We start from the raw sequence: 21,973 nt of genomic DNA, 5'->3' as shown, positions 1-21,973 counted from the left end.
TTGTACTTCCCGAGGACTCTCAGGAAGTGTAGCCGCTGCTGAGCCTTCTTGATGATTGATGTGGTGTTGACTGTCCAGGAAAAGTCGTTAGAGATGTGGACTCCAAGGTACCTGAAGATACAGATACAGTCTGCATACTCTTGACACATGAGGCCGGGCATTGTCGTGGACCAGGATGAACCCAGGACCTACTGCACCAGCATAGGGTCTGACCATGGGTGCAAGGATTTCATCCCGATACCTAATGGCAGTCAGACTGCCGTTCTCTAGCCTGTAGAGGTCTGTTCGTCCCTCCATGGAAATGCCTCCCCAGACCATCACTGACCCACCACCGAACGGGTCATGCTGAATGATGTTGCAGGCAGCATAGCGCTCTCCTTGGCTTCTCCAGACCCTTTCACGTCTATCACAGGTGCTCAGGGTAAACCTGCTCTCATCTGTGAAAAGCACAGGGCGCCAGTGGCGGACTTGCCAATTCAGGTGTTCTATGGCAAATGCCAATCGAGCTCCACGGTTCTGAGCAGTGAGCACAGGGCACACTACAGGACGTCGTGCCCTGAGGCCACACTCTTGAAGTCTGTTTCTGACTGTTTGGGCAGAGACATTCACACCAGTAGCCTGCTGGAGGTCATTCTGTAGGGCTCAGGCAGTGCTCAACCTGTTCCTCCTTGCACAAAGCAGCAGATATCGCTCCTGCTGATGGGATGAGGACATACTGACATTATGTGCTCCCCACATTCATGTTTTGGAACTATAATATGTAACACCTTTTCTGCAGAATAGAATTACAACAGAAACCATTTTCAGCACACTGACGGTGTGCTCTGCAGGGACCATCACAACAGCAGCGCATTCATGCGTCTGGAATGGATCCAAATGCAAGAAAATGTATATTGTTTCTTATGGGAAATGTGTTTTATATATATATATATATATATATATATATATATATATATATATATATATATATATATATACACATATATATATATATATATATATATATATATATATATATATATATATATATATATATATATATATATATATATATATATACATATATATGTATATATACACACAGTACAGGCCAAAAGTTTGGACACACCTTCTCATTCAATGCGTTTTCTTTATTTTCATGACTATTTACCTTGTAGATTGTCACTGAAGGCATCAAAACTATGAATGAACACATGTGGAGTTATGCACTTAACAAAAAAAGGTGAAATAACTGAAAACATGTTTTATATTCTAGTTCCTTCAAAATAGCCACCCCTTTCTCTTCTCTGATTACTGCTATGCATTCTCTCGATGAGCTTTAAGAGGTAGTCACTTGAAATGGTTTTAATTTCACAGGTGTCATAGTTTTGATACCTTCAGTGACAATCTACAACAGGGGTCCCCAAACTTTTTGACCCGTGGGCCGCATTGGGTTAAAAAAAATTAGCCGGGCTGTATATATATATATATATATATATATATATATATATATATACATATATATTTACATTTATATATACATTGTCTTTTTAATTCATTTTGACATTTAACATTGTCACGTTATCGATGGGAAAATTCATTTTTAGACAATATAATTTGCCTGAGCGGCTAGGAGACACCGAGAGTAACGAGCGGTAGAAAATGGATTAGAAAGGAAAGATTAAAACATTTTTAAAAACTATTTTTTTAACTTGGGACATCCCGTGGGCCGGATTTTGGATGCTGGGGGGCCAGATCCGGCCCGCGGGCCGTAGTTTGGGGTCCCCTGATCTACAAGATAAATAGTCATGAAAATAAAGAAAACGCATTGAAATGAGAAGGTGTGTCCAAACTTTTGGTCTATATATATATATATATATATATATATATATATATATATATATATATATATATATATATATATATATATATATATATATATGTAGATATAAAATAAAATAATAATAATAATGAAATAGCCTTTGTGTGTTGTTTCCTGACCTAAGGAATTTATGTGTATATATATATATATATATATATATATATATATATATATATATATATGTATGTGTGGGAAAAAAAATCACAAGACTATTTCATCTCTACAGGCCTGTTTCATGAGGGGGGGTACCCTCAATCGTCAGGAGATTTCCTGATGATTGAGGGAACCCCTCATGAAACAGGCCTGTAGAGATGAAGTAGTCTTGTGATTTTTTTTCCCACACATACATACAGTATATATATATATATATATATATATATATATATATATATATATATATATATATATATATATATATATATATATATATATGTATGTGTGGGAAAAAAAATCACAAGACTATTTCATCTCTACAGGCCTGTTTCATGAGGGGGGGTACCCTCAATCATCAGGAGATCTGATGATTGAGGGTACCCCCCCTCATGAAACAGGCCTGTAGAGATGAAATAGTCTTGTGATTTTTTTTCCCACACATACATATATTGCGCTCTACTACGGTATCGAGCACTATTTTTTGGATAACCTTATTAAGACATATATATATATATATATATATATATATATATATATATATATATATATATATATATATATATATATATATATATACACATATATTCCTTAGGTCAGGAAACAACACACAAAGGCTATTTCATCCCTACAGGTCTGTTCCCTAAAACAGACCTGTAGGGATGAAATAGCCTCCCTGTGTTTTCTCTTGGCCTAAGGAATATTCCGCTCTACTCCGGTATTGAGTACTGTTTATCTGATAAACCACAGCAACCTCGACTATATTTATATTTATACGTATATGGTGCAGACTAGCAGTTGTACGTTCAATTTGCGACACGCTCCGTCGTGTTTCGGATGATTTTCATTTTTTTACTTCAATGAATGAATATCCTCCACTTCTTCTCAGCCCTGTCAGTTAATTGTTGACATTAACTGACAGGGTATTTACAATGCTTGTAAATCCAATTTTTGCCTGCAACTTAAAGCACAACAATTAGCCTGGAGACTGCTCTTATCTCAAAACACTCTTAATTTGAGGTACTCTTAAGTTGACATACCACTGTGTTCTGCGGCTTACCAATGTTCTATTTGACCCGGGCATATAATGATTTTTGTCTGCCTGCATGTTTTACAGCGCTGGTCAAGAACAGGTCGCTGAGGTCCACGTGGGCCATCGTCGTGGTGATGGTCGGCGTGGTTGTGTTCGACTTTGCCGCCGACTTCATCGAGGGGCCCATTAAGGCCTACCTGTTTGACGTGTGCTCGTACCAAGACAAGGAACGAGGGCTGTACTACCACGCTGTGCTCACAGGTCATTCTTCCTGTTTTATCTATTTATACAGTAATTATTTTTTTTGTTCTTTGATGAGGCCTTGCTCGTCCAACCTTTTTAATGGCAGGCTTTCTGCAAACACACACTCACACACGCAGACATGCACACACATCCTTTTTCACATTGCACATTGAGTGGGAGTGGAAGGCAATTTTCAACTTCCGCTGTGTTTAGCTGTTTGGTGGGCGAAACAAGGCTCGATAATGATTGTGTGCAAGGTGCTGTATATTTTTCTTCAAGCGTGCTTTCGCTCTGTTTCGGCAGTTAATGAGTGGTGGGACCTTGACAGGTGTGATGATGCATTGTTTACCTGCAAGTGAATCCAATAACTCAGCAGTGACAATGTTGTTTCCCTGCATTGTGGGGATACGGAGCCCCTAAAGCATGGGTGTCAAACACTGGCCCGCGGGCCGATTATATACAGCAGCGGTGCCGCGGTACCACCGCGTTCACCGCTAATTCTCATACTTGCCAACCCTCCCGGGAGACTCCCAGACTTCAGTGCCCCTCCCAATTATCGTCACGTCCGCTTTTCATCCAGTCCAACAAGTGCTGGCCCAGGCACATATAATGTGCGGCTTCTTCCAGGCACACACAAGTGAATGCCAGCATACTTGATCAACAGCGATACAGGTTACACTGAGGGTGGCCGTATAAACAACTTTAAGTTTTGTTAGAAATATGCGACACTGTGAATCCACACTAAACAAGAATGACTAACACATTTCGGGAGAACATGCGCACCATAGCACAACATAAACACAACAGAACAAATACCCAGAATCCTTTGCAGCACTAACACTTCCGGGACGCTGCAAGGTGTGTGTGTGTGGTGGTGGTGGTGGTGGGGGGGCGGGTATATATTGTAGTGTCCCGGAAGAGTTAGTACTGCAAAGGGTTCTGGGTATTTGTTCTGTTGTGTGTCTGTTGTGTTACGGTGCGGATGTTCTCCCAAAATGTGTTTGTCATTCTTGTTTGGTGTGGATTCACAGTGTGGCGTATATTTCTGACAGAGTTAAAGTTGTTTATACGGGCACCCTCAGTGTAACCTGTATCGCTGTTGATTAACTGTGCATTGCATTCACGTGTGTGTGCGTACAGAAGCCGTACATGTCTTGTGTCTGAGCCGGCACGTTGTTAGAATGGATGAAAAGCGGACGTGACGACACCTCGTAGAGGTCGTTAAAGGCAATACCTTTAAGGCACGCCCCCAAGTCTGTGGTCCGGGTGGATTATGAGATATAATGACTGATGAACACCTTCGTTCGACAATGAAGGTTGCCTCAGCTCAAAGCCTGAACTAGCATCCAAGAAAAGATGCCAGGTATCTGGCTTGGGCACATCAGATTAGATCAGTGTGTTGCAAAATGAGCAGTTTAAAGTCATGAATGGTTGGTTTATTCATTGTTTTTTTATTTTCAAATTTATTAGCCTGTGGAAAAAGTTAATGTTGATATTTACCTCAGAAGGCTGCAAATAGAAAAGAGGCATTCAATTTTGTTTTATTGTATTTGATATGCCATTGATGTCACTATAAAGTTATATAAGCCTTGCTTGTTCAATATTCAGTGAAAGCTTGTTTGGGTCCCTGTTAAAAGGTTAATTTGTTCAACCTTGGCCCGCGGCTTTGTTCAGTTTTAAATTTTGGCCCACTCTGTATTTGAGTTTGACACCCCTGCCCTAAAGGGACACGGAGGGGAAAAAATATTTTGCGAGATCTCGCAATACTTTTTGCGAGATGTCCCAAAAGGTTTTTTTCCTATGTCAGTGGACCGGAAGTAAAACAGACACAGCGATGGAGGAGCCTACCCATCATCCGTGGGTGAAGTTTATTGATTTATATTTTAGTATTGGCCTAACATATAGAATAGAATAGAATGTACTTTATTGATCCCTGGGGGAAATTCAGCACTCACAATAAACAATAAACACTTCGGTATTTTTTACATGTGAATGATATAAATACAGTCTATTATACAGCATTATTCACATGTGAATAATATAAATACAGTCTATTATACATTCTACAGTATACATTATACATAAAGACATCAAATCGTATTATGGTCCCACAACAGAGCACAGATGATGGGTAGGCTCCCGCATGCTCCCACTCCTCCATCGTCTGTTTCACTTCCGGTTCACCGTCGCTGTGTCTGTGTTACTTCCGGTTCACTGACATAGGAAAAAAACCTTTTGCGAGATCTTGCAAAACATCCATGTCCCTTTAGGGCAGACCTGGGCATTCTGCGGCCTGCGGGCCACATCCGGCCCTTTGTGCGTCCCTGTCCGGCCCGCGTGAGGCCAATCATATATTACAAAATAAATTTTAAAAAGTATCTATGTTGAGTGTGCAATACAACGGTGCTGCTTTTGTTTTAAAAAGCGTTATTTGTATTACTTCCGTGTGGACGTATGCGCGTGAGTGAATGTGAACAGCGGCAATCACAAATTACAAAATAAAGTTTAAAAAACATCTATGTCGTGCGCGCAATGCAACTGTGCTGCTTTTATTTTGAAAAGTGTTATTTTATGGGCGTATGTCCGTGTGTAACCTGTGAGTGAAGGTGCACAGCGACAAGTGATGAGACGCTAAAAAGAGAAAAGTTGATGACGAATGGCGTGTTTTCAACAAGACATGGACTGCCAAGTATTTCTTTACATAAATTAAAGGTAAAGCCGTGTGCTTAATTTGTGATACACAGCTTGCTGTGTTTAAAGAATCTCATTTGAATCGCCACTACACGACGAAGCACAAGGAAAACTACCGGAATCTGTCTGACGAAGAGCGCGCAAGGGAGGCTGATGAGCTGATGGTAAAACTGCAAACCCAACAAGGACTTTTCACCATATTTCACACCCCCAGAGATGTAGCCGTCAGGACAAGTTTCGTCATTTCTCACAAAATCGCCAGAAAAAGTAAGGCGTTTTCTGACAGAGTTTATTAAAGAGTGCTTATTGGACTCTGTTGCACTCATATAACAGGTGTTGTGCCGGATAATGCACCCCCGGCGTAGAATGCACCCCCTGACAGGAGTGTTATATCAACTAAAGCCCACACTTAAAGTTTCCATGTGCAAGATTGAATCTATTTAAAAAAGTTATTTTAATAAGAAGCCAAAAGTGTAAAAACAATAATGTTCGTGTTGGAGGAGTTGTGAATGAATGAAATATGAAATCCGTGCTGCAGTCGCTGCTGGGCCACAACATTAGGTACACCTGCAGACTGCAGCACGGATTTCATATTTCATTCATTCACAACTCCTCCAACATGAACATTATTGTTTTTGCACTTTTGGCTTCTTATTAAATAACTTTTTTAAATAGATTCAATCTTGCACGTGCAAACTTTAGGTGTGGGCTTCAGTTGCCGGGGTGCATTATCCGGCACAACACCTGAAACTTGGAGCTTCAGCTGAAGAACAGAACGGCCGACTTTGACTGTTTTTTGCTGGCTTTGGATGAGAGCTGTGATGTATGTAACACCGCCCAGCTGCTCATCTTCTTACGTGGGATAACTGCTGACTTTCAAATCACGGAGGAGCTGGCAGCCATGCAGTCAAATAAAAGGAACAACCAAAGGTAATGACTTGTTCACATAGGTAAATGCGTGTTTGGACATGTTAGGACTGAAATGGGACAAGCTGGCAGGTGACAACAGATGGTTGTCCAAGTCTGACGGGGAAAAATGTTGGACTTTTAAAGAGGATGCAGGATAAACTTTAAATTAACCCTGTGCAGAAATTGACATTTTTGCATTGTATTGTACATCAGGAAGTGTAGTGTAAGACAGTGTTAAAAATAAAACCATCAAAAGCAATCTGCTTTTGTATAAAGTTAAGTTAGGTTAAATGAAAGTATTATAATTATTATTATTAATTATTATTATTATTATTTATCTTACGGTATATCAAAAATAATATTGAGCAAAATTTAATTGAAATATTGTCGATGTGGCCCTCCTGCAGTGCTCGGGTTGCTCATGCGGCCCCTGGTAAAAATGAATTGCCCACCCCTGCGTTAGGGGCTCCGTATGGGGACCAGCCTATGGTGCTTTGGCATTTTTACCCATAGAGTCATTTCCTAAGTGTGTGCCTCTCAAATCAGCACACTTTAAATGTGTATATGTACACTGTGTAGTGCGAACTTATTGTAGTTCCTGAGTTTTGACAGTGTACTGTTACATTTGCAATTTTTATCAGTGTCCTCTTCTTCTCTCCTTTTTATAAGTTCGCCTCTCCCCCTTCCACTACATAGCCAAGATGGTGACGATTAAAGAGGGCGTCAAGCTCACACCTATCCTTTGGGGCGTGTTGATAAGTGCGCCATGAATTTTGCCGTCTTGCCGTACTTTTTGCGCACTCAAAATGCTCCGTAAAAAGTATCAATCCAATCATGGCCAGAGTTTCGTTGGTTTATGATCTTGTAATCAGCGCGCAAGCTCTCGAGCATGCAAGGGGCCTCGATCTTCCTACAAAAAGCAGATATGAGCAAAAAAAATCCAACTCTACAATGGAATCTATCCCTATACTTTATCAAAAAATTTAGTTGAGTGATCTCAAGGATTGCCCGTCGGTGGAGTTCCCAGACATATCGAACTTTATTGTGCTCCAGACGTCATTCCACGCGACAAAACTAGAGATGTCCGATAATGATATCAACCGATACCGGTATATACAGTCGTGGAATTAACACATTATGCCTCATTTTGTTGTGATGCCCTGCTGGATGCATTAAACAATGTAACAAGGTTTTCCAAAATAAATCAACTCAAGTTATGGAAAAAAATGCCAACATGGCACTGCCATATTTATTATTGAAGTCACAAAGTGCATTATTTTTTTTAACATGCCTCAACACAGCAGCTTGGAATTTGGGACATGCTCTCCCTGAGAGAGGAGGTTGAGGTGGGCGGGGTTGAAGTGGGGGAGGGTAGAGGGTAACAGGGGTGTATATTGTAGCGTACCGGAAGAGTTAGTGCTGCAAGGGGTTCTGGGTATTTGTTCTGTTGTGTTTATGTTGTGTTACGGTGCGGATGTTCTCCCGAAATGTGTTTGTCATTCTTGTTTGGTGTGGGTTCACATTGTGGCGCATATTTGTAACAGTGTTTAAGTTGTTTATACGGCCACCCTCAGTGTGACCTGTATGGCTGTTGACCAAGTATGCCTTGCATTTACTTGTGTGTGTGAAAAGCTGTAGATATTATATGACTTGGCCGGCACGCAAAGGAAGTGCCTTTAGGGTTTATTGGTGCTCTGTATTTGTCTCTACGTCCATGTACATAGCGGCGTTTTAAAAAGTAATACATTTTACTTTTTGAAACCGATACCGATAATTTTGAAACTGATACCGATAATTTCCGATATTACATTTTAAAGCATTTATCGACCGATAATATCGGCAGTCCGATATTATCGGACATTTCCAGACAAAACAGATGAACACTCGGAAAAGCATGGAGGACTACTACTTCTTTGTATGTCACTGGGTCAAGGAAACTGGTATCAAGACTTTTCCCGGATAAATATGCATTGTGTTTGCTCGGGTAAGTTTACATTTCAAGATTCATCTTTGCTTCTTGCGAGGTCGCCTCCATGTAAAGAAACGACTACTTGCACCCGACAATTGACACCGTGAGTGCACATCCATTTAACAAACTAACAATTAAAGGGGAACATTATCACAATTTCAGAAGGGTTAAAACCATTAAAAATCAGTTCCCAGTGGCTTATTTTATTTTTCGAAGTTTTTTCTAAATTTTACCCATCACCCAATATCCCTAAAAAAAGCTTCAAAGTGCCTGATTTTAACCATCGTTATATACACCCGTCCATTTTCCTGTGACGTCACACAGTGATGCCAATACAAACAAACATGGCGCATAGAACAGCAAGGTATAGCGACATTAGCTCGGATTCAGACTCGGATTTCAGCGGCTTAAGCGATTCAACAGATTACGCATGTATTGAAACGGATGGTTGTAGTGTGGAGGCAGGTAGTGAAAACGAAATTGAAGAAGAAACTGAAGCTATTGAGCCATATCGGTTTGAACCGTATGCAAGCGAAACCGACGAAAACGACACGACAGCCAGCGACACGGGAGAAAGCGAGAACGAATTCGGCCATCGCCTTCTAACCAACAAATGGTATGTGTTTGTTTGGCATTAAAGGAAACTAACAACTATGAACTAGGTTTACAGCATATGAAATACATTTGGCAACAACATGCACTTTGAGAGTGCAGACAGCTCAATTTTCATCAATTAATATATTCTGTAGACATACCCTCATCCGCTCTCTTTTCCTGAAAGCTGATCTGTCCAGTATTGGAGTTGATGTCAGCAGGCCAGGGAAGCTAGGGTCGATAGGGGGTTTAGCTCGCTCGTCTGCGGAAACAAACTGCCGCCATTGCTTGCCGTGCTAGCGAGGTCCTTTGTCCCTGAATTGCTCACACACTCCGGCAGATTCAATGGGGGTCTGGCGGCATGAACTAGGTTTACAGCATATGAAATACATTTGGCAACAACATGCAGACAGCCCAGTTTTCATCAATTAATATATTCTGTAGACATACCCTCATCCGCTCTCTTTTCCTGGGGGTCTGGCGGCAGATTTCTTTGACTTTATCGTTGGAAATGCATCTGCTTTGAGTGTCGCAGGATATCCACACATTCTTGCCATCTCTGTCGTAGCATAGCTTTCGTCGGTAAAGTGTGCGGAACAAACGTCCAATTTCTTGCCACTTTCGCATCTTTGGGCCACTGGTGCAACTTGAATCCGTCCCTGTTCGTGTTGTTACACCCTCCGACAACACACCGACGAGGCATGATGTGTCCAAGGTACGGAAAACAGTCGAAAAACGGAAAATAACAGAGCTGATTTGACTCGGTGTTTGAGAAAATGGCGGATTGCTTCCCGATGTGACGTCACGTTGTGACGTCATCGCTCCGAGAGCGAATATTAGAAAGGCGTTTAATTCGCCAAAATTCACCCATTTAGAGTTCGGAAATCGGTTAAAAAAATATATGGTCTTTTTTCTGCAACATCAAGGTATATATTGACGCTTACATAGGTCTGGTGATAATGTTCCCCTTTAATGAATCATCACCATATTTGATGTTTGTCCTGTTGTCATATGTACTCCGACACATTTGTGTACAAAATAAACAAGAGGGGAGACGAAGAAGTACCTTTCCTGACAAAGTAACATTGACCCTGATATTGTTTGTTTGGAAAAAAAAAAGAGAATAATATCAAGATAGTACTTCAATGGGAAATGCCAAATATGTAAACTATATTAAAACTATATCAAACAAACCTTTAACAAAGAAGTCACTGCAAACTCGTGCATTCTTCATACAAATACATTTACTAAAATAATAAATTCCTGTTGCGTGAAAAAAGCATATTGACCGTTGTTTATGACTCTAATTTGTTAGTCATCATTATCTTCAAAATAGTATGACAGTTGTTGTTGTTCCCGAACAAACACTTTCCCCCCCAGCAACTCTTTGTGTCACAACTGCTTATCACCAGGTTGTTAGTGGGTGTGAGTGACTGGAAGAAAAGCTCTGACTTGCATGTATAAATGCTTAAACCCTGAATATGAGACAATACTTTTTCAAGGTGAAAAATACCGTCAAATAATTGGATCAATACAGGAACATTTTCCATCTTCCAGTGCAACACTAAAATGACGATACTTCTTCGACCATATTTGGCAGCTGTACATCAGCAAACTATACTGTAGTACTGGGCCCCGTAACCCCAATAAAGCATGCTGAAAATGCCTGATCGTAGGTTTTTCTTTTCCGCCCTTTTACAATGAAAACACATTTTTACCAAGTACATTGCACAACACAACAGCATCAGAACCAGTGTTGTAAAACAGCTCAAGATCTAACTGCTGAGGCAGCATTTGTCATGATCCGTGGTACGGATCATGTTTTTGTTATGTTCTGTTACTCTCTTAGTTCCTGTTTATTTTGGTCACCATGGGGAGTAATTGGGTTCACCTGCCTCTGGTTAGTGGTCCCATCCAGTGCGATCGGCACTTTTTCCTTTTGCTTGTTTCCTGTTTTTGGTTTAAGCTATGATTTATGATAAATAAATCATCTCCTACCTCACGCTTTCGTCCGGATTTGTCCCTCTGCATCCCGGGAGAACGACCCCGAAGCAAGCTGCGAGACCCCCACGTGCATACTTGCCAACCCTCCCGGATTTTCCGGGAGACTCCCGAAATTCAGCGCCTCTCCCGAAAACCTCCCGGGACAAATTTTCTCCCGAAAATCTCCCGAAATTCAGGCGGAGCTGGAGGCCACGCCCCCTCCAGCTCCATGCGGACCTGAGTGACGTGTTGACAGCCTGTTCACACGTCTGCTTTCCCATAATATAAACAGCTAATGATCGAGGGCGAATTCTTGGTTTCTTATGTGGGTTTATTGTTAGGCAGTTTCATTAACGTCCTCCCAGCGCGGTAACAACACACAACAACAGCAGTCAAGTTTTTGTCCCCCGTAAAGCAGTTTGTCTGCCGTAAACAGCAATGTTGTGACACTTTTAAATAGGACAATACTGCCATCTACTGTACATGCATATGTGACCCACCCATAATGTGTCACATTTTTGTGTTGATTTATTTATTTTATTTTGTGGTTTGAATTCGTTTTTGGAGCTGTCATTACAGATTTATCAGTATTCACATTGGTCAGTAGGGGGCAGTAGGGCGTTTCTTCCCAATTGAATGCTATCACCTGCAGACCAGAAGTGTCTTGTCATTCTGATGAGAGCGACCAGTCTGTGAACAATTGAAACGTCCTGTGTGCTTTTTCCTCCTGTATAACAGGTTAGTTTTGGTGAATCAACTCACTGAATAATTTTACATGTGATCTTTATAAGTTTAAGTACACATTCTGATGGTGGAGCCTAACTCTAAAGTGTTTGTGAGTAGTAGTTTGTATTTGTGAATGAATCCAGTGCACAGCTGCAGTAATCAATACAAAAAGGCGACGTGAGTGCACAATGTTTATATAGGAACTTCTGATCCTAATTCAAACTTCCAAATTAGAGCTCCCGTTTTCTTATTGATTTTATAATGTATATTTGTATAATATGTGTGTTCTGAAATAGTGACAGAGAATAGAACAAGGATGGACAATTCAACCCTTAACTCAACAATGACTAGATGAGTGTTATGTGTGTGTATATGTGTAAATAAATGAACACTGAAATTCAAGTATTTATTTTATTTATTTATATATATATATATATATATATATATATATGTAATAAAATATATATATATATATATATATATATATATATATATATGTATATATATATATATATATATATATATATATATGTAATAAAATATATATATATATATATATAGCTAGAATTCACTGAAAGTCAAGTATTTCTTATATATATATATCTTAACCACGCCCCCACCCCACCCCCGACCACGCCCCCACCCCCCATCCCCCCACCTCCTGAAATCGGAGGTCTCAAGGTTGGCAAGTATGCCCACGTGACAGCATTAACACTGCCGAGGTGTTTATTGTAACGCGAATGAGTTTCACATCATGAGCTGAGGACACTGGGCACCCTGGCTTTCCAGGAAACAAAATGAGACTATTTGGCTTCTCTTTCTTCCAACAAATTATTACAAGCTCCATCTTCTTTCCTAGAAAAAGACAAGGACCTTTTATCTTGATCTTCTTTTATAATGCTACATTTAATTTGTGTGCACCTTTCTGGAAACCAAAGGTAAGGTCTTTGGAGGTTCAACTGGGACAAAACTAAATAAATAAATTATCATTTAAATCATTACTTAAATGTTTTATTAATCAACTATAATTGGAATCAAATACACAAATGTGTCATTAATTATGTCATAGATGTATTTAATGTAAATGTATAGTTGCTGTACCAATAAAATTATTGAGTTTCATTATTTCAATACTTAATTACTTTTTTAATAATTTTTTATTTATTTAATAATTATTGATTTTATGATTTAATTATTTAATTAATTATTTCACGATTCAATTAAGTATTTAATGATTTATTTGACACATCATGGCACATGGGTTAGTTAGTGCATGTGCCTTACAATACGAAGGTCCTGAGTAGAGATGTCGATAAAATGTTAAAATGTAATATCGGAAATAATCGGTATCGTTTTTTTTAAATTATCGGTATCGTTTTATTTTTATTTATTTTTATTTTTTTTATTAAATCAACATAAAAAACACAAGATACACTTACAAATAGTGCACCAACCCAAAAAACCTCCCTCCCTCATTCACACAAAAGGGTTTTTTCTTTCTGTTATTAATATTCTGGTTCCTACATTATATGTCAATATATATCAATACAGTCTGCAAGGGATACAGTCCGTAAGCACACATGATTGTGCATGCTGCTGGTCCACTAATAGTACTAACCTTTAACAGTTAATTTTACTCATTTTCATTAATTACTAGTTTCTATGTAACTGTTTTTATATTGTTTTACTTTCTTTTTTATTCAAGAAAAAAAAAGTACCTTATCTTCACCATAGCTGGTTGTCCAAATTAGGCATAATAATGTGTTAATTCCACGACTGTATATATCGGTTGATATCGGTATCGGTAATTAAAGAGTTGGACATTATCGGAATATCGGATATCAGCAAAAAGCCATTATCGGACATCCCTAGTCCTGAGTAGTCCTGAGTTCAATCCCGGGCTCGGGATCTTTCTGTGTGGGGACTGCGTGGCGCGATTGGGAGAGTCGCTGTGCCAGCAACCTGAGGGTTCCTGGTTCAATCCCCACCTTCTACCATCCTAGTCACGTTCTTTGTGTCCTTGAGCAAGACACTTCACCATTGTTCCTGATGGGTCCTGGTTAGCGCCTTGCATGGAAGCTCCCGCCATCAGTGTGTGAATGTGTGTGTGAATGTGGAAATAGTGTCAAAGCGCTTTGAGTTCCTTAAAAAGGTAGAAAAAGCGCTATACAAGTATAACCCATTTACCATTTACCATTGTGTGGAGTTTGCATGTTCTCCCCGTGACTGCGAGGGTTCCCTCCGGGTACTCCGGCTTCCTCCCACCTCCAAAGGCATGCACCTGGGGATAAGTTGATTGGCAACACTAAATTGGCCCTAGTGTGTGAATGTGAGTGTGAATGTTGTCTGTCTATCTGTGTTGGCCCTGTGATGAGGTGGCGACTTGTCCAGGGTGTACCCCGCCTTCCGCCCGATTGTAGCTGAGATAGGCTACAGCACCCCCCGCGACCCCGAAAGGGATAAGCGGTAGAAAATGGATGGATGGAAGCTCCGCCGTTAAAGTCAGTGGGCGGGGCTAACAATGATTGCTTTTGTCTGAAGCCTGGAACTTTGGAAGTCTTTCAAAACATAGCAGCTAAAGAGGATATACTTTTTCTGGAGTTGGTGGTCAATATTTTATACCTATGTGTAAGCTAGATGTGCTAACTCAAAGCATGTAGCGCTTAAAGTTGAGGAATTTATTGACGTTGTCAGAGTAATTTCCAGACTTTCAGACCAAGGTATCGACCATCAAAGTTAAGTTAAAGTACTAATGATTGTCACACACACACTAGGTGTGGTGAAATGTGTCCTCTGCATTTGACCCATCCCCTTGTTCACCCCCTGGGAGGTGAGGGGAGCAGTGAGCAGCAGCGGTGGCCGCGCCCGGAAATAAAGTTGATGATTTAACCCCCAATTCCAACCCTTGATGCTCAGTGCCAAGCAGGGAGGTACCATTTTTATAGTCTTTGGTATGACTCGGACGGGGTTTGAACTCACGACCTACCGATCTCAGGGCCGACACTCTAACCACAAGGCCACTGAGCAAGTTCCACCGAAGAGTATTGCCAAGTAACCAATTTTGACACATTAAATAAATTGATTAGGTGTGAACCCTAACCCATGAAATAATTAATTAAATAGTGAAATAATTAGATAATTATGGAATTTAAAAAATAATAATAAATAAATTAATAAATAAATTAATTAATAAATAACGCATTAATTAATTAAATTATGAAGAAAAGTCAATAATTATTACATGAATAAATAATTGATTAAATATTGAATATATAGTAAAATTAATAAATAATTACATGTATCATTATGTTGAATACATTTTTTTTTAACATTTAAAACCCAGCCTGTGGTGCATGAAACAAGCTTTGGATAAGCGTTGTGTTGCAATTTTGCGTACATTTTGCTCCAAAGTCACTTTTTAACCTGTTTTTTGAGTGGTGTCAAATGTATCTTTTAGAAAAATATTTACACATATTAAATATACATCTAAAAGCCAACAAATTTGTTTTTTTCCAGACATGGTCGTAAATAAACTTCAAAGTTGAAGCTTTATATTGATTCGCCAGTCATATCATTAGGTACACCTGCACACTCACCGATAGATCAAACTAACTGCATACAAAAGCTGCTTTTAGCAGATTTGACCTCACTGCAAGTTGCACATCGCTGTTATTATGCTTGTGCAAGAGTATATGATCAATACACTTTATTTGACCTTTCTTCATGTTTCCTCATAGCCTGAAGCAGTAGGAGAGGAGTGCTTAATGTCCAAATAAGGACATCCAGCTCGATGTGACGTCACAAAACCCCACAAAAAAAGCATCTAAAACTGCATGTAGGCTTTCGCCAAAATGCATTCACCAAATAATTTGATACTTCGTCATTGTTAAGCACGAATATTGTTACAACATGTAGGTCAGGCCATTCTTTGTTCAGCTTTTGTGTGTTTTTCATTTGTTTTTGACTTCACTTTCTGTCTTCTGTTCTTTTTTTGGTTCCACTTCCTGTTTTGTTTGTGTTCTGTGTTCAGTAGCTTTACTCTTTTTCTGAGCGCTTTCCTCCTCACCTGCGGCTAGTTTGCATTAACGATCTCACCTGGTGTTAGAAGGCTATTTAAACCTGTCTCCCTTCTTTGTTGGTTTTGGGATTTTTGCAAAGGTTTGGTCTCTTGTTTGTCGGAGGAACTTTCATGGTTAGTAGCATTTTTACAATCTTGTTTTGCATTTCTTGGTTGTTTGCAAGTTTTTTCATGGAGTGTGCTTGTTTTGTGTATACCGTATTTCCTTGAATTAGCGCCGGGGCGGTAATTAATTTAAAACCTCTTCTCACTCCGGCGCTTACCAAAGGCATGCGGTAAATTTAGGCCTGCGCTTATAAATTTGAGTGTGATGTAAGGATACCATCGTGAAAAGCACATTTAATAAAAAAAACGTTATTATGGTCTTACCTTTACTTATAAATGAAGTCCATGCGCAGCTCCTTCTGAACAAAAGCATTGATAACTTGTTTATAGAAGTCTTCCTTATCTTTCTTTAGTTTTAAAAGTCTCACTGTCTCAATGGAGATCTTCCTTTAATTATTACCTCTTGCTTCGATTGAAAGTCCAGTTTAGAAAACTGTTTTATTTTAGATATGTTATCCTCCATGTTAAAAGTGCAAGCGAGAGGAAAAAATAAACGATCGCTGCTAACTGTTGCTGCTTGTTGTCACTTCTTCTGCAGCCGAGTAGTCGCAAGAAAGATCACTAGCGCCCTCTACCACCAGGAGGCGGGAGTCATTTAATGACTCGTATTTGACACACCCAGCTACAGTATATTAATAAAACATAGCTGCTTACTGTTCTTTTTAGCTTATTCAATAGCTTGGACCTTAAATCCTACTGAATAGCTCTTTATCTTCTTCCCTTTATGCGATTTTAAATTATTGAAATCAGCCTCCTCCATTTGGAAAATGATGACAGGTGAAGTGTCACTCGTGACGTGACGAGTTTGACCCGGCAGAAATTGTAGGCATATGCTAAGTATTTTGCGAAACGAGTTTGACCCGGCGGTAATTCTAGACATGCGCTAATAAAAATAATATTTTGCGAAACGAGTTTGACCCAGCTGTAATTCTGACCCGGCGGTAATGCTAAGTATGCGCTAATTATTTCGTGAAACGAGTTTGACCCGGCGGTAATTCTAGACATGCGCTAATAAAAATAATATTTTGCGAAACGAGTTTTGACCCGGCGGTAATTCTAGGCAGGCGCATACTATGTACCCGGCGGCAATTCAAGGAAATACGGTATGCCTGTTGCATTCTTGGATATTTGGACATTAAACACTCTTTAACCTGTGTTAGGTTCAAACACTGATGACATCTATTAAACAGACGAGAAGCAAGGAATCATGCAGAGACAGAGTTACATTTTACTCAATTGAGGAGAGACGTTTTTTTGGGCTGTACTCTAGTGACAGATCCAAACTACGCTCTAAAGTCCAGCCCACGTGCGTCCTCTATTTATTTGGGAGGTCCCTGGTTACATCACTGAAGCTGCCGCTGAAGGAAGGGGGTAATCTCAACAGCTCCAGTTAGACACAATATATGACTATTAATGAAATGCAAATGTGCTGACACTCGGGATATCGCCCTGTCTCTGCTTTGTCTGCGTCACGGCACTCGATGTTCGGCCTTGGCAGTCAGCAGGTCGATTCTGGAAACAAACAATGATACGAGACTGGCTTTGCACAAATAGAAAAAGTACAACATCAGCACAATTGATAATGACTATAGCAACGGCCCTGAAGCATAAGAGTTGTGTGATAATATATACATAATTATTCTAACAACCTGCAAGTTGCCTGCTACTGTCTTCTGCCTTTTGAGTAAGTAAGTAAGTCAATTTTATTTATAAAGCGCTTTTCACAGATACAATCACAAAGCGCTGTACAAAACATCCATCTATCCATTTTCTACCGCTTATCCCTTTCGGGGTCACGGGGGGTGCTGGAGCCTATCTCAGCTGCAATCGGGCAGAAGGCGGTGTACACTCTGGACAAGTCGCTACCTCATCACAGGGCCAACACAGATAGACAGACAACATTCACACTCACATTCACACACTAGGGCTAATTTAGTGTTGCCAATCAACCTATCCCCAAGTGCATGTCTTTGGCGGTGGGAGGAAGCCGGAGTACCCGGAGGGAACCCACGCAGTCACAGGGAGAACATGCAAACTCCACACAGAAAGATCCCGTACAAAACATAGGTAATGTAAAACAATTCAATTTAAAACAACAGGGGCAACATCATAAAAAGGATACAACGTGGATTAAAGTTATAGTTAAAAGGTGCATAACTAAAAGCTTTACTAAAAGGAGAAGTTCTCAAATGTTTCTTAAAAGTTTCAACACAGTCAAGATCACGAAGGGACTGGTGCAAATTGTTCCAGAGTCTGGGAGCTATAGCCTGGAATGCCAGCTCTCCACGGGTTTTAAAACAAGTTTTCAGGATCTTTAGAAGACCCTGGCCTGAAGACCTGATGCTGCGCCCTGAGGAGTAGGGGCATAACAAGCCAGTGATGTACTGAAGTGCCCCACCATGCAACGCACGGAATGTCAGGACTAAAATTTTAAACTCAATGCATAATTTAACGGGAAGCCAATGAAGACTGGATAAAACGGGGGTGATATTGGCTGTTCTGGGTGCAGGGGTCAAAAGTCTGGCAGCTGCATTTTGTACAGTCACGACATCGACTATGAAGAGCATTCCTAACAGTGATCACTGAAGAAGTGTTTCTCGCAAAGGACGAGAAGCAAAAGTTTTTTGCGCCAATCAAGGCTGCAATACAAACGTCATGGTTTTTCCAGGAGGATGAGGTGTTGAGGCGTGGAAATGGCTTGTGTAGAAAATAATGGATTCCGAGAGCGGGCACCTTTTCCGGGAGGTTGAAGGAAATACCTCGACTCGATGCACGTGCGGATTTTCTTCCCCTGAGACACGGACTGCTGCTTCTCTGTCACCACTTCAGCCCGAGCAGGATATGTTGGACACACACCTGGCATTTGAGTCACGTGCAGAGCATTGCCACAAATGTCCATTTTTTCTAAGTGACAAAAAAGATTATAAAAATGACTGCAAATGTACTTTATGTAGCTCATTGTGTGTGCTGTACATCACCATGCGGTAGATCTTCTCTCAATATACAAACCCCGTTTCCATATGAGTTGGGAAATTGTGTTAGATGTAAATATAAACGGAATACAATGATTTGCAAATCCTTTTCAACCCATACTCAATTGAATGCACTACAAAGACAAGATATTTGATGTTCAAACTCATAAACTTTATTTTTGTTTGCAAATAATAATTAACTTAGAATTTCATGGCTGCAACATGTGCCAAAGTAGTTGGGAAAGGGCATGTTCACCACTGTGTTACATGGCCTTTCCTTTTAACAACACTCAGTAAATGTTTGGGAACTGAGAAGACACATTTTTTAAGCTTCTCAGGTGGAATTCTTTCCCATTCTTGCTTGATGTACAGCTTAAGTTGTTCAACAGTCCGGGGGTCTCCGTTGTGGTATTTTAGGCTTCATAATGCGCCACACATTTTCAATGGGAGACAGGTCTGGACTACAGGCAAGCCAGTCTAGTACCCGCACTCTTTTACTATGAAGCCACGTTGATGTAACACGTGGCTTGGCATCGTCTTGCTGAAATAAGCAGGGGCGTCCATGGTAACGTTGCTCGGATGGCAACATATGTTGCTCCAAAACCTGTATGTACCTTTTAGCATTAATGGTGCCTTCACAGATGTGTAAGTTACCCATGTCTTGGGCACTAATACACCCCCATACCATCACAGATGCTGGCTTTTCAACTTTGCGCCTATAACAATCCGGATGGTTCTTTTCCTCTTTGGTCCGGAGGACATGACGTCCACAGTTTCCAAAAACAATTTGAAATGTGGACTCGTCAGACCACAGAACACTTTTCCACTTTGTATCAGTCCATTTTCAGGCCCAACAAAGCCGACGGCGTTTCTGGGTGTTGTTGATAAACGGTTTTCGCCTTGCATAGGAGAGTTTTAACTTGCACTTAGAGATGTAGCAACCAACTGTAGTTACTGACAGTGGGTTTCTGAAGTGTTCCTGAGCCCATATGGTGATATCCTTTACAAACTGATGTCGCTTGTTGATGCAGTACAGCCTGAGGGATAGAAGGTCACGGGCTTAGCTGCTTACGTGCAGTGATTTCTCCAGATTCTTTGAACCTTTTGATGATATTACAGACCTTAGATGGTGAAATCCCTAAATTCCTTACAATAGCTGGTTGAGAAAAGTTTTTCTTAAACTTTTCAACAATTTGCTCATGCATTTGTTGACAACGTGGTGACCCTAGCCCCATCCTTTTCTGTGAATGACTGAGCATTTCATGGCATCTACTTTTATACCCAATCATGGCACCCACCTGTTCCCAATTTGCCTGTTCACCTGTGGGATGTTCCAAATAAGTGTTTGATGAGCATTCCTCAACTTTATCAGTATTTATTGCCACCTTTCCCAACTTCTTTGTCACGTGTTGCTGGCATCAAATTCTAAAGTTAATGATTATTTGCAAAACAAAAAATGTTTATCAGTTTGAACATCAAATATGTTCGTCTTTGTAGCATATTCAACTGAATATGGGTTGAAAATGATTTGCAAATCATTGTATTCAGTTTATATTTACATCTAACACAATTTCCCAACTCATATGGAAACGGGGTTTGTACAATCTTTGGTCATGCACAGCCTGCTGCAACTTCAACAACGCAATGAACTGCACTTTTACTTTAAAGATCATTTGATCACAAATAAATGTGCTGTCAACATAATGTTAAGATTAAATCATACTGCTGTAACTAATGTTGGTTTCACCTGAATGAAATTGATGTGAAACGCTGTCAGAATAATAACTTTGCCAGTCAGGTGCCGCCCCGCCCTAAATGCAGAACATTAAAATTAAAACAGGGGCTTCAGATAATAATGCCATTTCTCGTGTTAAAGAACAGTCAAGCCCTGCCCCCAGGGCTCAAGACCCACCCCAAGGCTCAAGCTCCTCCCACCTCACCTATCCTCCAGCTTCCCGTTTCAGCAGCCCAACTTCCTATAGCCCACCCACCTTTTGCTTCTGCTCACGCTGAGATCGTGGGTCAAACGCTTCTCCCTCTACTATAAATGTCTTGAATCCACTTTCTTAAGGGGGCGGAGGGGCTTGTACTGGTAGCGTTGCAACTGGGAAAGCACAGTTCTTCCTACTGAGATCGCCACCTGTCTCTCCACCAGTGGGGGTGCTATCGAATGAGGCTCCAGCTCCTCTTCCTGCTCCAGCGCCGCAATTTACGGGGCACCGTAAAGCCCTGCTTGGATGGACGAGTGGTACTAGAAGGTGCTGATGGAGGAACTATCGTTTCTGGTAGTGGGTTAGCCGACGCCACCATCTTCGCCAGTTCCAGCCAAACTCGCCCTAGTATCAAAGCCTGCCCAAGCCGAGCTTGGTCCTGCTTCTACGGCAACATCCTCTCCAGTGGGTCTTCCGACAACGCCACCAACATCCTCTCTAGTGGGTCTTCCGACGACGCGGCTACCATCCTCCCCAGTCAGCTTGACCTCCAGCCCAGCCGCCTGCTGCTCCAGTGGGTCTACAAATGTCTTCAGCGTCGCGGACTTTGCAACTTCCAGCTTGCCTGCCGCACAAGCGCCCGTCTGGCACTTGCCCTCCTTGCTTGCGGCGGAGGTGCCTGTCTGGCGCCCGCAGTCCGCCACCTTCTCGGACAAGATTGTGGCCGT

General features: G+C 40.8%; 1 protein-coding gene across 1 annotated transcript in view; it reads left to right on the top strand.

The window, feature by feature from the left end:
* The window catches only part of slc45a2 (solute carrier family 45 member 2), a 113,885-nt gene that overhangs the window by 16,850 nt on the left and 75,062 nt on the right, over window positions 1-21,973 (top strand). The window contains exon 2 of the mRNA XM_061927078.2: window positions 3,129-3,305. Coding sequence (XP_061783062.1) covers window positions 3,129-3,305 — 177 coding nt within the window. The remainder of the gene's footprint in view (window positions 1-3,128; window positions 3,306-21,973) is intronic.

Source organism: Nerophis lumbriciformis, linkage group LG32 (assembly GCF_033978685.3).
Source record: "Nerophis lumbriciformis linkage group LG32, RoL_Nlum_v2.1, whole genome shotgun sequence".
In the NCBI taxonomy this organism is placed as follows: Eukaryota; Metazoa; Chordata; class Actinopteri; order Syngnathiformes; family Syngnathidae; genus Nerophis; species Nerophis lumbriciformis.
Note: the sequence above shows the minus strand (reverse complement) of the source record. Positions and strands in the feature narration are given on the sequence as shown.